General features: G+C 46.6%; 1 protein-coding gene across 1 annotated transcript in view; it reads left to right on the top strand.

The window, feature by feature from the left end:
- The window catches only part of CUX1 (cut like homeobox 1), an 804,986-nt gene that overhangs the window by 743,715 nt on the left and 45,460 nt on the right, over positions 1-15,811 (top strand). Inside the window, 1 exon segment of the mRNA XM_030186246.1 lies at positions 8,887-9,157. Within this exon segment, the coding sequence (XP_030042106.1) occupies positions 8,887-9,157 (271 nt within the window).

Genomic DNA, 15,811 nt, shown 5'->3' with positions numbered 1-15,811 from the left:
AAAGTGCCAGACCCCTTAGAGAAAAATTGCATTGGCTCCCACTAAAAGATCAAATTGCATTCAAAATCTGCACCTTGGTTCATAAAATTATTTATGGAGATGCCCCATCTTACATGTCAGACCTAATAGATTTGCCAGAGAGAAAGAACAAAAGTTCATCACATATTTTCTTAAACCTCCATTATCCCAACTGCAGAGGACTTAAATACAAATCTATACATACATCTAGCTTCTCATACATCTGCACACAACTATGGAATGAATTACCGATCACCATAAAAACAACACACGATTTGACAACCTTCCGGAAATTACTGAAGACTAACTTGTTCAAAATGACGTACAAAAAGGATCCCTCATAACGAACTGACTCCTAAACTGCACCAGATACAACTATTATCAAACTCTTCTAATTTGTTATTTTAATTACACCCTCATTACTGAATGTATCTTGTCCTGATCTCATTATGTTATGTTTTATCTATTTATCCACTTCTAATCCTACATGATATTCTTATGCACCTTATTTGAGGAGTGGCCTAGTGGTTAGGGTGGTGGACTTTGGTTCTGGGGAACTGAGAAACTGAGTTCGATTCCCACTTCAGGCACAGGCAGCTCCTTGTGACTCTGGGCAAGTCACTTAACCCTCCATTGCCCCAGGTACAAATAAGTACCTGTATACAATATGTAAGCCGCATTGAGCCTGCCATTAGTGGGAAAGCGCGGGGTCCAAATGTAACAAAAAAAAAATAACAGTTCTGAAATTCTTATTCGTTAATATGATTGCTATGATATTCTTTCACACCTTATCTGTAACAATATTTTGAAATTCTTATTCCATTAATGTGATTATCGTTGTAACATATTGTAAGCCACATTGAGCCTGCAAATAGGTGGGAAAATGTGGGATACAAATGCAGCAAATAAATAAATAATGATAGATAGATTAAGAGTCTTCTTGCAAATAACCGGAGCAAAGAACATGCAACATCATTTCAGTAAGGATAACATCAAATGTATGAAGCGTATACAGTGTACAAAATTAAATGAATAAATTAGGATACTTTTGTTTACCTGAATCCAAGTGCATAAGATGGTCGGATCCATGTAGTTATTTGTGTGGTTTCTATAGGTAACCCGCATGCAAGCTGGGTATAATAAGTCAAATTGTGTGCCAATGTCTTTTAAATATTGCCGAAGAGATAGGAAAGCTTTTCTTTTAGCAGCTGTAGAAGCAGCAAGGTCTGGCATAGTGATGATCTTACGACCTTGATGTAATAAAGAGGATTTGCTCTTAGCTGCGAGTAGTATTTGCAAAACATGTGGATATCGAAGGACCTTTGCAACAACAAGGCAGTGGAAATTTGGCGCCAGATTATGCAATGGGCCCTTTCAAATTTTAGTGGCATAGTAAATTCTATATCAAAGAATTTAGATAATCAAGTACTACTACTACTACTACTACTTAGCATTTCTATAGCAGCTAAGAAGGCAATCATATCCGAGCCATCAGTTCCTTCTGGTAAGCCAAGAATATAGATGATGTTCCGGCAGCTTCAGTTTGCGAGATCTTTGTGATCATCTTTTAGTTTGTTGATCACTGAAGCGTTTGATTATATTTCTGGAATGGCTGCCTCCGCAGTGGTCAAACGTGTGAAAAGTGATTTCAGAGTTTGTTGGGAGGTAGCTATTTGCAAATGAATAGTCTCTAGTTCTTGTTGCATGTCTCTGGAGATAGCCATATGATTGTGTATAAGTTCTTTAATGCTATAAAGTTCAAGCATCACAGGATTTTCCTCTCCATCAGCACCACCATGGCCACCAGCCTTGTCTGGTGAGGGATGTTTAGGTTTGAGGAGACATTAAACTGTAAGTCTGACTTGTTTTTCTTCATTGGTGAACTAAAGTGATAGTTGATAAGAGAAATATGCTTTTTCGATCTGAGGTGAGGATAATCACTGAGAATTTAAGCGTGGGAGCCCATCGGTTAAGCAGCCATCACATCTGAGTGTCGGGTATGGCCTATAAAAGCGAAGGTTTGGAAGGTGGTTACAAGTTTAACTAGTTAAACCCCTTATACGTGTACTTTAAATCATCTTTGCATGTATACTAGTAGCCATGTAACAAAACAGTACTCAGTCACAATTATGATAATTTTGTAACAGATCACCTGGGTTAAGAGGACAGGTAGCCACCTTTCTGTGATTATAATCAAAGTGGTTTACATAGCAGTGCTTTTTTTTGTAGGAACAAAGGTACTGGTACTCATACAGGGCAACCTTAGGGTTAGGGTTACTATCAGGCTTATTTTCGAAAGAGAAGGGCGTCCATCTTTCGACACAAATCGGGAGATGGGCGTCCTTCTCCCAAAGGTTGCCCAAATCGGCATAATCGAAAGCCCAATTTTGGGCGTCCTCAACTGCTTTCCGTCGCGGGGACAACCAAAGTTCACGGGGGGGGTATCGGAAGCATAGCGAAGGCGGAACTGGGGCATGCTTAACACATGAGCCTCCTCGGCCGATAATGGAAAAAAGAAGGGTGTCCCTGACGAACACTTGGCCGACTTTACTTGGTCCTTTTACTTGGTCCTTTTTTTTTTTTTTAACATCCAAGCCTCAAAAATGTGCCCTAAATGACCGGATGACCTCCTCTTACTCCCCCACTCTAAAAAAAAATGTTTTAAAATATTTTTCCAGCCTCTATGCCAGCCTCAAATATCATACCCAGCTCCATGACAGCAGTATGCAGGTCCTTGGAGCAGTTTTAGTGGGCACTGCAGTGCACTTCAGGCAGGCAAACCCAGGCCCATCCACCCCCCTACCTGTCATACTTGTGGTGGTAAATGTGAGCCCTCCAAAACCCACCACAAACCCACTGCACCCACATCTAGGTGCCCCCCTTCATCCCTAAGGGCTATGGTAGTGGTGTACAGTTGTGGGGAGTAGGTTTTGGGGGAGTTTTGAGGGGCTCAGCACACAAGGTAAGGAAGCTATGCACCTGGGAACTTTTTCTGAAGTCCACTGCAATGCCCCCTAGGGTTCCCGGTTGGTGTCCTGGCATGTCAGAGGGACTAGTGCATTACGAATGCTGGCTCCTCCCACGACCAAATGGCTTGGATTTGGTCATTTCTGAGATGGGCATCCTCGGTTTCCATTATCGCCAAAAATCGGGGATGACCATCTCTAGGGACGATCATCTCTAAGGTCCACCTAAATGTTGAGATTTGGGCGTCTGTATTATCGAAACGAAAGATGGCAGCCCATCTTGTTTCGATAATACGGGTTTCCCCGCCCCATCGCAGGAAAACTTGGGCACCCCATTCGATTATGCCCCTCCACGGCTCCCCTTGACCAGCCATGGAGCAAGTAAAAAGGCATCATTGAAAATATTATACCAGTATAGGAGATGAGAAACAACTTGTGATTTTTTTTTTCACTATAAATAATTTTCTGTAAGCTCTTACAGCTCCAGTACACCCAAAATGACACAAACCAAATTTGCACACAGACCAGGAATTGGGAGAATAGTCTTGCTGAATCTGAAACACAATGGGCTTCTTTTACTAAGCTGCACTTGCAATTACCTCGCAGCAAATATGACAAATCACATAGGAATTGAATGGTCTTCATTGCATTTGCCACACGGGAATCGCTAGCGCAGCCTAGTAAAAGGAGCCCAATGTGGAGTGGAGGAATGGCCTAGTGGTTAGGGTGGTGGACTTTGGTCCTGGGGAACTGAGGAACTGAGTTCGATTCCCGGCACAGGCAGCTCCTTGTGACTCTGGGCAAGTCACTTAACCCTCCATGGCCTGCCGCATTGAGCCTGCCATGAGTGGGAAAGCGCGGGGTACAAATGTAACAAAAATAAATAAATAAAATCTCAGAACCTAACAAAAAGATCCCTATTCAGACACTGGCCTTGCAGTCACACGTGCAGAACTGAGATAGCCCCTCTTCAAATACTGGCAAAAATTAATCTGAAATCCCAAGAAACCAGAGTCTGCATGCAGCACAATACCAAGAAAACAAAAAGAAACACATGTACAGTGCAAAATAAGACAGCAGATGTAAATTCTCAAATTGGACGTCTTCCAAATACTGAAATGAAAATAAAATGATTTTTTGTGACTTTGTTGGTTATAAGTACATAAGTATTGCCATACTGGGACAGACCAAAGGTCCATCAAGCCCAGCATCCTGTTTCCAACAGTGGCCAATCCAGGTCACAAGTACCTGGCAAGATTCCCAAAAAAGTGCAAAACATTTTATGCTGCTTAACCCAGAAATAATGGATTTTCCCCAAGTCCAATTTAATAATGGTCTATGGACTTTTCCTTTAGGAAGCCATCCAAACCTTTTTTAAACTCTGCTAAGCTAACCGCCTTCACATTTTCTTTCAACGAATTCCAGAGTTGAATTACACGCTGAGTGAAGAAAAGTTTCTCCGATTCGTTTTAAATTTACTATGTTGTAGCTTCATCGCATGCCCTCTAGTTCTAGTATTTTTGGAAAACGTAAACAGACGCTTCACGTCTACCCATTCCACTCCATTCATTATTTTATAGACCCTCTATCATATCTCCCCTCAGCTGTCTTTTCTCCAAGCTGAAAAGCCCTAGCCACTTTAGCCTTTCCTCATAGGGAAGTCGTCCCATCCCCATTATCATTTTCGTCACCCTTCTCTGCATCTTTTCTAATTCCACTATATCTTTTTTGAGATGCAGCAACCAGAATTGAACACAATATTCGAGGGGCGGTCGCACCATGGAGCGATACAGGGGCATTAAAACATCCTCATTTTTGTTTTCCATTCCTTTCCTAATAATACCTAACATTCTATTTGCTTTCTTAGCCGCAGCAGCACACTGAGCAGACTTTCAACGTATCATCAATGATGACACCTAGATCCCTTTCTTGGTCTGTGACTGCTAACGTGGAACCTTGCAATAACGTAGCTATAATTCGGGTTCCTCTTTCCCACATTCATCACTTTGCTCTTGCTCACATTAAACGTCATCTGCCATTTAGATGCCCAGTCTCCCAGTTTCGTAAGGCCCTCTTGTAAGTTTTCACAATCCTCCTGCAATTTAACTACTTAGAATAACTTTGTGTCATCAGCAAATTTAATTACCTCACTAGTTACCCCCATCTCTAGGTCATTTATAAATATGTTTAAAAGCGTAGGTCCCAGCACAGACCCCTGGGGAACCCCACTAACTACACTTCTTTATTGAGAATACTGACCATTTAACCCTATTCTCTGTTTATTATCTTTTAACCAGTTTTTAATCCACAATAGGACACTACCTCCTAATACTACTACTACTTATCATTTCTATAAAGCTACTAGATGTAAGCAACGCTGTTATCCCATGATTTTCCAGTTTCTTCTGGAGTCTTTCATGAGGTACTTTGTCAAACGCCTTCTGAAAATCCAGATACACAATATCAACCTGCTCACCTTTATCCAATCTCTGGTTTTGCTGCTCTCTATCTGTTCTCGTAACTCTGTTTCCAGAGCCTCCTGTCCATTTATTTCTTTATTCTCCTCCTTTCTTCTCCACTTCCTGCCCTACGTCCATAAGTAAAAGCTGGGCCCTCCGCAAAATTGGCATGCATGTCCAGCATTTCACCTCTCGCCCCTTCCCTCCATCCATGTCCAGCATTTCACCTTTCTCGCCTCCCCTCCCTTCCATCCATGTCCAGCATTTCACCTTTCTCGCCTCCCCTCCCCTTTATCCATGTCCTGCATTTCTCCTCTCCCCTCCATCCATATCCAGCATTTTTCCTCTCTTCCCTCCCCCCCCTTCCATGTCCAGCATTTCTCCTCTCTTCCCTCCCTTCCTCCCTCCCACTTACCCATTCAACCTCACCCACTTCCTCTATTTCCTCACAAGATCGCCCCCCACCCCCATCCTGTATTTCTCAAACCTTCCTCCCTCTCCCAGTGTCTGCCTCTGAGAGTCCGGACCCCCAGCAGCGGAGAGGACTAGGCCCGGCACCAGTGCTAACTTCAGTAGTCTGTAGCCTTCACACCCACATGATCAGGAAGGCCCTGTTCTGCCCTCTCTGATGCATATGCGTCAGGGGGCAGTACCAACAGGGCCTACAGGCAGTGGTGTGCTGGAGCCGGCTCGCACCGGCTCTGCAGAGCCGGTTGTTACTTTTTGAAACATTTTGCGAGCCGGTTATTCAGCTCAGCTGTCAGCAGGGACGGGACAAAGTTTTTTTTTTCTCCCCTGGCTGCAGGTACGCATCGCATGCCCGCACACACCAGCTGTCACCTGATATTGGCAGCCCTGCCTCCTTGTGCTGGTTCCAGTGGCGTACCGAGGGGGGGGGGGGGGCAGACCGCCCGGGTGGAAACCAATAACTTGCAGTCCTCTTGCTCTCTCTCCGCCTGGCCAATGCGCCCTTCTTACTAGCAGCTCCTCCCAGCGGCTCCTCTCGCTCCCTCCGGTCAAGTCCCGCCCATCTTCTACGTCATGACGCCTTCCTCCCCCCTGCGGCACCCTGCGCGCCAGTGAGTGCGCCCTTCCTGCTTGTCTAACGGCTCCTGCAGCAGGTATTTGGCTCCTCTCTGGCTCTGTCCATCCCAGCACGAGCTAGTAGCGCCTTGCCGCCTTTCCTTCTGCTTCCTGCACTGCTAGTGCATGCACACCCTGAGCTCTGCCGGCCACCAGCTATCGTCGTCCAGTCCTCCTCGTCGGAAGAATCTTGGAGCACTTCACTTAAGTTCCATCCAGCCAGGTAATTAGGCCCGCGGCACAATCTCATATTTATTTATTTAAATTGACAAAAAAAACACCATAAAATGTGAAAAGGAAGGACGGGGGGGGGGGGGGGCAAGATAGCTTAATAATAATAACAAAGAACACTACTGGGTGGGAGAGAAAGGGCAATAGCAAATTGAGCATGAATGGCTAAATTTCAGTGAGGATATCCTGTTTCCTGATGCCTGGGTTCGTCTTAACTGTTGTTGTTGTAATCTACCATGGGAAGCCTGGTGTTATAAAGTTGATGGAATATTGAAATTAAATGGAAGTAGAATTAAACTGTCCTTTCATTGGGGCACACATGGAATCAGATCTTCATGTTTTGTAGAAGTTTACCTTTTTACACAAATGGATTATTCTGTTTTGAACATGTTTCTGGGGGAAGTGGTTTTATTAGTCAAAATAAATATTTTGTTTCATGCCGATTTCTTTTGTTTATACATAAATGGGCTATATATAAGCCCCTAATGCAGCCCATATTGGTTTTCTTATATATTTTTCTTGTGATAACCTATACTGTGCCAAAACTGAAAACTCTTATCTCTGTCTGGTTGGTAATAAAAGGAGCTCATTGTGAACACTGTCTACCCTAAAAGGTTGTTTTGTGGCTGTATGAAGAATTGTGATATTGAATAAATAAGTGTATGTGTGTGTCCCTAGTCATGATGCATCCTAAGTTTATATAATAATCCTTTCAAGAAATCCAGTTAATCTTTTAACTTATTAGTGGAGCATTACCACAGAGGCTTGGTACGGTAATACTACAGCACAGCTAAGGAACAGCCAGGTTATTTTGAGTTAGTCTTCCTGGACCAAACTTGCTTTCCTTGTGCCATCACTACCCAGCAGGTAGGCAGTGTCTTAAAAGATGGAGGATAAAGGATTTTTTAAAAAACATTTATCACACATTCAAAGCAAAGTTGGCTTACATTTCAAAATACACTGAGACAGAATAATAGAATTCAGTTATATCATGGGAATAAATAGATGATATGTCTGAAACATTTCAGAGTAGCATATATATGATATATACCCAACTGAGCATTTAAAAATTTGTCCTTTAATGATACCATATGTTCAGAAATCCATAGCCATTTAGTATAGGTAGTTTAGTTATTCAAAGATTATCACATTCATACACCAGAGCAGGCATCCATCACATTGCAAAAGAAAAACAACTTCTACAGAGTATGTCCAAAATTAATTTTTTATTTCCTTATTTCTTTCTTCCAAAATTCCAGACAGCACATGTACAGATCAGTAGGAGGACCCAAAAGCATTCCAAAACAAGTAAAGTCAGAAACAACACAGTTTATTGTTCAACCACCCTTAGGATTCACCTTTGGGTTTAAAAAGCAAAACCATGTGCATATCCTTTGTACCAATAATGTATAATAAAATTACATGTTGTTAATACTTTACCAGCTAACTCTCTTTCTGGGAATAGCCAGCTCTGCAATTTGTGTGTGTCTGTGTGTGGGGGGGGGGGGGGGGGGGGGGGGGCGCGCAGAGGTGGATGAGGGAGAGAGCCTGTTGTTAAAAATTTACCAGCACACCACTGCCTACAGGAGCAGATAAGCTCAAAAGCTACTCCTCCACTCAGGTGCATAGTGTCTTTATAAAATACTAGTGCAAGCAGCAGAAATCCCACCTACCTCACAGGTGCATTCACTTACCTGCTGTTGAGCAGATGTAAATGTCTACACCTTGATCATTTACATACACATGTAGACTACCGTATTTTATATTTTAGTGTAATTATGAACTCCAATCCTGTAGATATCTACTGGCAAAGTACAAACCATTATGTCATGGTGGATAACTTTTACACCAGTCAGTATTTTATGAGAAGCCATTTACTGAGCATGTGGCCACATATGCACAAAAATGGCCTCCTGTGAAATGCTTAGGTACCTCGTGTTTGAAAATCATCTGGGTTTGTGTGAGCTGAAAAATGCATAAGCTTTTGAACTTAAATTCCCTGTTGAAAATGTATCTGCTCCTAGCAATGAAAGTAGAATTTAGAACTCTGGACAGATATATCCTGAAGTACACTTAGTGCTTGCATTAGCACTTTTAGAAAACTGATTATGTGATTTACTTTTTTTCAGCATATATGAAGCGACGACACAGTTCAGTTAGTGATACTCAGATTCAGCCTTGTGAACCCCCTTCTGTTAGTATAGACTACAGCCAGGGAGGCAGCCCACAGCAACAACAGCACCTGAAGAAACCCCGAGTGGTGTTAGCTCCAGAAGAGAAAGAAGCTCTTAAAAGGGCCTACCAGCAAAAGCCATACCCATCACCAAAAACCATTGAGGATCTTGCCACACAGCTGAACTTGAAAACCAGCACTGTTATTAATTGGTTCCATAATTACAGGTATGCCTAGTGTATTTGGTTTTTATGATGCGCCATACTTATTGGGTTGATACTCAAAAGGTTTTAACCTGGCAGGAGAGGCTTCTGGCCAGTTAAACCCTGTTGAGCAAGCCTGCACCCGATCTTCAGTGGCATTTAACCAATTAGTGTCACTGAATATCACCGCTAACTGATCATCCCCTCGCCAGATAGGTTAGGGGGGCTGGGGACGCAGCAACAACTTAACCTCTTAGCAGCGATATTTATTAAAATGGTTCCATAAAACCCAACATGATGGTAAAAAAAAAACCCTGCATTAGAGTGCATAAAATGCTCTGTAAACAAAACAAAAATTAATACTATAGAAACAATTATTACTAATAACTTGATTTTTTAAGTTGGAAGATACTAGTTACACACCAGTGCTCTATTGAGTATTGGCAGCTCTCATACTTGTAAAAGTTTCCTTTCAACCTTTAAAAATTAAAAAGAACTCTATTAAAATGATCAGTGGTCTTCATCATAAAGCATATAGAGACAGACTCATAGACCTCAATATGTATACTTTGGAAGAAAGATGAGAGAGACGAGGCATGAGACATTTAAATATATCTGCAGCATAAATGCACAGTAAGCATGTCTCTTTCAACTGAAAGGAAGCTCTGGAATAAGAGAAAAGTATAATATGAAATTGAAGGGGGATAGACTCAACAGTGGCATAGCAAGGTGGGGGTGGTCCGCCCCGGGTGCACGCCGTTTTGGGGGGGGGGGGGGGGGTGCCGCGCGCCTGTTGGCTCTTCGTTTTCATGCTCCCTCTGCCCCGGAACAGGTTACTTCCTGTTCCGGGGCTGAGGGAGCATGGAAACGAAGAGCCGACAGGCGCGCGGACCTGGGGGGGGGGGGGGGCTTTCGCCGGGGAGTCGCGCTGCACCCGGGGGGGGTATTTCGCCGGGGGGCGGGGCGCATCGGCAATCCGCCCCGGGTGTCAGCGCCCCTAGAAACGCCACTGAGACTCAAAACTAATCTAAGGAAATACTTCTTTACGGAAAGCATGGTGTATGTGTGGAACGATCTCCCAGTGGAGATGAGGACTGTATCTGAATTTTTAAAAGAATGGGACAGGCATGTGAGATCTCTTAGGGGTAGGAAAAGATATCAGATGATGGGGATGGACAGACTGGATGGGCCATCTGGCTTTTATCTGCCATCATTTTCTACGTTTCTAATGTAAAGAATTTGTTACGAAAATTCCTCAGTCATAGTATGTTCTTATAGGTTTATAGTGTGTTGTTGAGCTGGACATGGGGGAAGCCACTGCTTGCCCCCAAGATTGGTAACATTGGGTTTCTGCCAGGTTCTAGTGACCTGGATTGGCCACTGTTGGAAGCAGAATACTGGGCTAGATGGACCATTGGTCTGACCCATTATGGCTGGTCTTATAATATTAACAAACTGACCTATATTATATTCAAAGTTCACAACCTCCAATCAAAAAAACATAACAATGTATGATTAAAAACCATATCTCAATACTATTGTATTCAAAAATCAAATTATAAAATCAGCATAAGTACTATTCTCCGAGGACAAGCAGGCTGCTTGTTCTCACGAATGGGTGACGTCCACGGCAGCCCCTCCGATCAGAGATCTTCACTAGCAACAGCGTTTGCTAGCCCTCGCGTGTGCGACCGTCTTCCTGCCCCAACGCGCTCGTGTTCGTCAGTCTTCTTTTTTCCGCGGCTCAGGACGGCTGTTTTTCAGTTGGTCTGTGCCCCAAGGAGACACCTCGCGTCTTTTCGCCGCGTTCTTCCGTTTGGAAGTGTCCAGATTCTTCTTTTCCGTCGTGTGTCTCTTGGTTAAAAAAAAAAAATTCCCTTATTTCGAATTTTTTTCCCATAAGTTTTCTTTCACTGTTGGGTGCAGCCTTTTTCGCCACCCCTATGGGTTTTTTCTAACTTTTTTGGTGCCATTAGCCATCATCGCGAATTTTGATTTCGCCGGCGTGATTTTTCCGCCCATGTCCTCGAAGCCTGCCGGCGGCTTCAAAAAGTGCACCCAGTGCAGCCGGACTATCTCCCTCACCCCCAGGCCTGTACTCTCTGTCTTTTCTTGAAGAAGCGGATTCAGGCGGCGAGATTGGCCCAGTGGACCCTTTTGTTCAGGGCCTCGTCCGGTGCTTCGACGTCTTCGGTACCGAGGTCATCGTCCGGTGCGTCGACGTCTGCGGTACCTAGCTCTTCTGCCGGTGATCCAGCGTCTGCGATACCGAGGTCATCGGTGGTATCGATGTCGTCGGAGGGTGTTTCATCTTCCGGAGTGCAGGTGAGGGCTGTCTATTCCCCTGCTGGTAGCGGTGAGCCCTCGAGTAGGTCTCCGCCTGCCTCGAGGGCTCCTGCGGTACAGACCCCCTGGGATCAACCTCTTTCGGACCCGGCCCACTGCAGACGTTTGGATTCGATATCCTCCTCTTCGGTACCGGGAGGTACCAGTGACGTGCTTCGTGCGAAGGCAAAGAAGCATCGCCATCTGTCGCCTTCCAGATGCGGTGCCGAGAGCTCTGGGTCGCCGGTGGCACCGGCACCCAAGCGTCGACATCGGGAGGACCACTCACCCTCCATACAGGAGGTGTCGATGCGCTCCCCTGTGGACAGCCCGGTACCGCCTCTGCGTCCTGGACAGATTCGCAGCTCGATGCCGGTACCGGACTCCTTGCCTCTCTCGACAGCCGCTCTGAACGAGAGCCTCATGGCCATCCTTCCAGGGATACTGGAAGAGCTGTTGCGCCCTTCTCCAAGCACCCCCGGCACCGACGACTGAGGCGACGGCTGGGCCCTTGTCCATGATGAGGTCTCCCGTACCGGTACCGCTTGCAGTACCGGCATCGGCTGCCTCCCAGGGGGACTCCCCGACGACATCGATGGAGGGAGCTCCAATGCCGCCGGTACGGGAGTCTTCCTCTCGACGCACCCATCGTGGTCATGTTCCTACGGAGTCGAGGCGGGCACGGCTTCGGACAGAAGTTCATGAACTTTTGTCCAACACCGATGGTGAGGCCTCGTGGGAGGCAGAGGAAGACATCAGATATTTCTCAGATGAGGAGTCTGACGGTCTCCCTTCTGATCCCACTCCCCCCCCTGAAAGACAGCTTTCTCCTCCCGAGAGTCTATCTTTCACGGCCTTTGTTACGGAGGATGAGCCAAGGGCTGAAATGTTTGAGCTTTTGGACTGTCCTTCGCCACCTAAGGAATCGTCCACAGTACCCATGCATCATGTCCTCAAGAAGATATTGCTGGCAAACTGGGCGAAGCTGCTAACAAATCCCCACATTCCCAAGAAGATCGAATCCCAGTATCGGATCCATGGGGACCCAGAGTTGATGCGGACTCAGTTGCCTCATGACTCTGGTGTGGTGGATCTGGCCCTTAAGAAGGTCAAAAGTTCTAAGGAGTATGCTTCGGCACCCCCGGGCAAAGACTCTAGAACCTTGGATTCTTTTGGGAGGAAGGCCTACCATTCTTCAGTGCTCATTTCCAAAATCCAGTCCTACCAGCTGTACACGAGCATTCATATACAGAACAATGTGCGGCAGTTGGCGGACTTGGTGGACGAGCTCCCTTCTGAGCAAGCCAAGCCTTTTCAGCAGTTGGTCAGGCAGCTGAAGGCATGTCGTAAATTCCTGGCCAGGGGTGTTTACGATACTTTTGATGTCGCGTCCAGGGCCGCTGCTCAAGGTGTGGTGATGCGCAGACTCTCATGGCTGCGCGCCTCAGACCTGGAGAATAGGCTCCAGCAGCGGATAGCGGACTCTCCTTGCCGGGGGGATAATTTTTTGGGAGAAAAGGTCGAACAGGTGGTAGAACAGCTCCACCAGCGGGACACCGCTTTCGACAAATTCTCCCGCCGGACACCTTCAGCATCTACCTCAACTGGTAGACTTTTTATGGGGGACAGAGGACTGTTCCCTATTCTTCTAGTAAGCGTAGGTACAATCCTCCCTCTCGCCAGCCTGATGCCCAGGCCAAACCCCAGCGCGCTCGTTCTCGTCAACAGCGTGCGCCTCAACAGGCCCCTGTAGCTCCCCAGTAAAAGCAAGGGACGGGCTTTTGACTGGCTCCAGCAGAGCATAGCCGCAATCAAAGTGTCCGTGCCGGACGATCTGCCAGTCGGGGGGGGGGGGGGGGGGGGGGGAGGTTAAAATTTTTTCACCAAAGGTGGCCTCTCATAACCTCCGACCAGTGGGTTCTTCAAATTGTCCGGCTAGGATACACCCTCAATTCGATCTCAAAGCCTCCAAATTGCCCACCGGGAGCTCAGTCCTTCAGCTTCCAGCACAAGCAGGTACTTGCAGAGGAACTCTCCGCCCTTCTCAGCGCCAATGCGGTCGAGCCCGTGCCACTGGGGCAAGAAGGGCTGGGATTCTATTCCAGGTACTTCCTTGTGGAAAAGAAAACGGGGGATGCGTCCCATCCTAGACCTAAGAGCTCTGAACAAATATGTGGTCCGAGAAAAGTTCAGGATGCTTTCCCTGGGCATCCTTCTTCCCATGATTCAGGCAAACGATTGGCTATGCTCTCTGGACTTAAAGGATGCTTACACTCATATCCCGATATAGCCAGCTCACAGACAGTATCTTCGATTCCGTCTGGGAACACGGCACTTTCAGTATTGTGTGCTACCCTTTGGTCTCGCCTCCGCGCCCAGGGTGTTCACAAAATGCCTGGCTGTCGTAGCGGCGTCTCTACGCAGACTGGGAGTGCACGTGTTCCCTTACCTCGACGATTGGCTAGTGAAGAACACCTCCGAGGCAGGAGCTCTACAGTCCATGCGGATGACTATTTGACTCCTGGAGCTACTAGGGTTTGTGATAAATTATCCAAAGTCCCACCTTCTTCCAGTTCAGAAACTCGAATTCATAGGAGCTCTGCTGGACTCTCAGACGAATCGTGCCTACCTTCCGGAAGCGATGGCCGACAATCTTCTGTCCCTCATTTCCTGGGTGCGGCCATCTCAGCAGATCACAGCTCGGCAGATGTTGAGATTGCTCGGCCACATGGCCTCCACAGTTCATGTGACTCCCATGGCCCGTCTTCACAAGAGATCAGCTCAATGGACCCTAGCTTTCCAGTGGTACCAAGCTGCTGGGGGTCTAGAGGATGTAGTCCAGCTGTCCACCAGTTTTCTTCAATCCCTGCAGTGGTGGACAATTCGGTCCAATTTGACTCTGGGACGTCCCTTCCAAATTCCTCAGCCTCAAAAAGTGCTGACAACGGATGCGTCTCTCCTGGGATGGGGAGCTCATGTCGATGGGCTTCACACACATGGCAGTTGGTCCCTCCAGGAACAAGGTCTACAGATCAATCTGCTGGAGTTACGAGCGGTCTGGAATGCCCTAAGGGCTTTCAGGGATCGGCTGTCCCAACAAATTATTCAAATTCAGACAGACAACCAGGTTGCCATGTATTACAGCAACAAGCAGGGGGGCACCGGATCTCGCCCTCTGTGTCAGGAGGCCGTCAGAATGTGGCTTCGGGCTCGCCGATACGGCATGTGTCTTTAGGCCACATATCTGGCAGGCGTAAACAACAGTCTGGCCGACAGATTGAGCAGGATCATGCAACCTCATGAGCGGTCGCTCAATTCCAAAGTGGTACACGAGATCTTCCAACTGTGGGGCACCCCCTTGGTGGATCTCTTTGCTACCCAAGCCAACCACAAGGTCCCCCAGTTCTGTTCCAGACTTCAGGCCCACGGCAAACTAGCGTCAGATGCCTTTCTCCTGGATTGGGGGGAAGGCCTCCTGTATGCTTATCCTCCCATACCTTTGGTGGGGAAGACTTCGCTGAAACTCAGGCAAGACCGAGGCATGATGATTCTGATCGCTCCTTTCTGGCCACGTCAGATCTGGTTCCCTCTTCTTCTGGAGTTGTCCTCCGAAGAACCGTGGAGATTGGAGTGTTTTCTGACCCTCATTACTCAGAACGAGGGGTCGCTTCTGCATCCCAATCTCCGGTCTCTGGCTCTCACGGCCTGGATGTTGAGAGCGTAGATTTTGCCTCCTTGGGTCTCTCCTTGGATGTCTCCTGGGTCTTGCTTGCTTCCAGGAAAGATTCCACTAAGAGGAGTTACTTCTTTCTATGGCGGAGGTTTGCCGTCTGGTGTGACAGCAAGGCCCTAGATCCTCGCTCGTGTCCTACACAGACCCTGCTTGAATACCTTCTGCACTTGTCTGAGTCTGGTCTTAAGACCAACTCTGTAAGGGTTCATCTTGGTGCGATTAGTGCATACCATTACCGTGTGGAAGGTAAGCCGATCTTGGGACAGCCTTTAGTTGTTCGCTTCATGATAGGTTTGCTGTTGTCCTAGCCCCCCATCAAACCTCCTGCAGTGTCATGGGATCTCAATGTCGTTCTCACCCAGCTGATGAAACCTCCTTTCGAAACACTGAATTCATGCCATCTGAAGTACTTGACCTGGAAGGTCATTTTCTTGGTGGCAGTTACTTCAGCTCGCAGAGTCAGTGAGCTTCAGGCCTTGGTAGCTCATGCTCCTTATACTAAATTTCATCATAACAGAGTTCTTGCCGAAGGTGGTGTCGGAGTTCCATCTGAACCAGTCAATTGTCTTGCCAACATTCATTCCCCGTCCTCATACCCGCCCTGCTGAACGCCAGCTGCA

The sequence above is a fragment of the Microcaecilia unicolor genome, chromosome 13, assembly GCF_901765095.1.
Source record: "Microcaecilia unicolor chromosome 13, aMicUni1.1, whole genome shotgun sequence".
Taxonomy (NCBI): Eukaryota; Metazoa; Chordata; class Amphibia; order Gymnophiona; family Siphonopidae; genus Microcaecilia; species Microcaecilia unicolor.
Note: the sequence above shows the minus strand (reverse complement) of the source record. Positions and strands in the feature narration are given on the sequence as shown.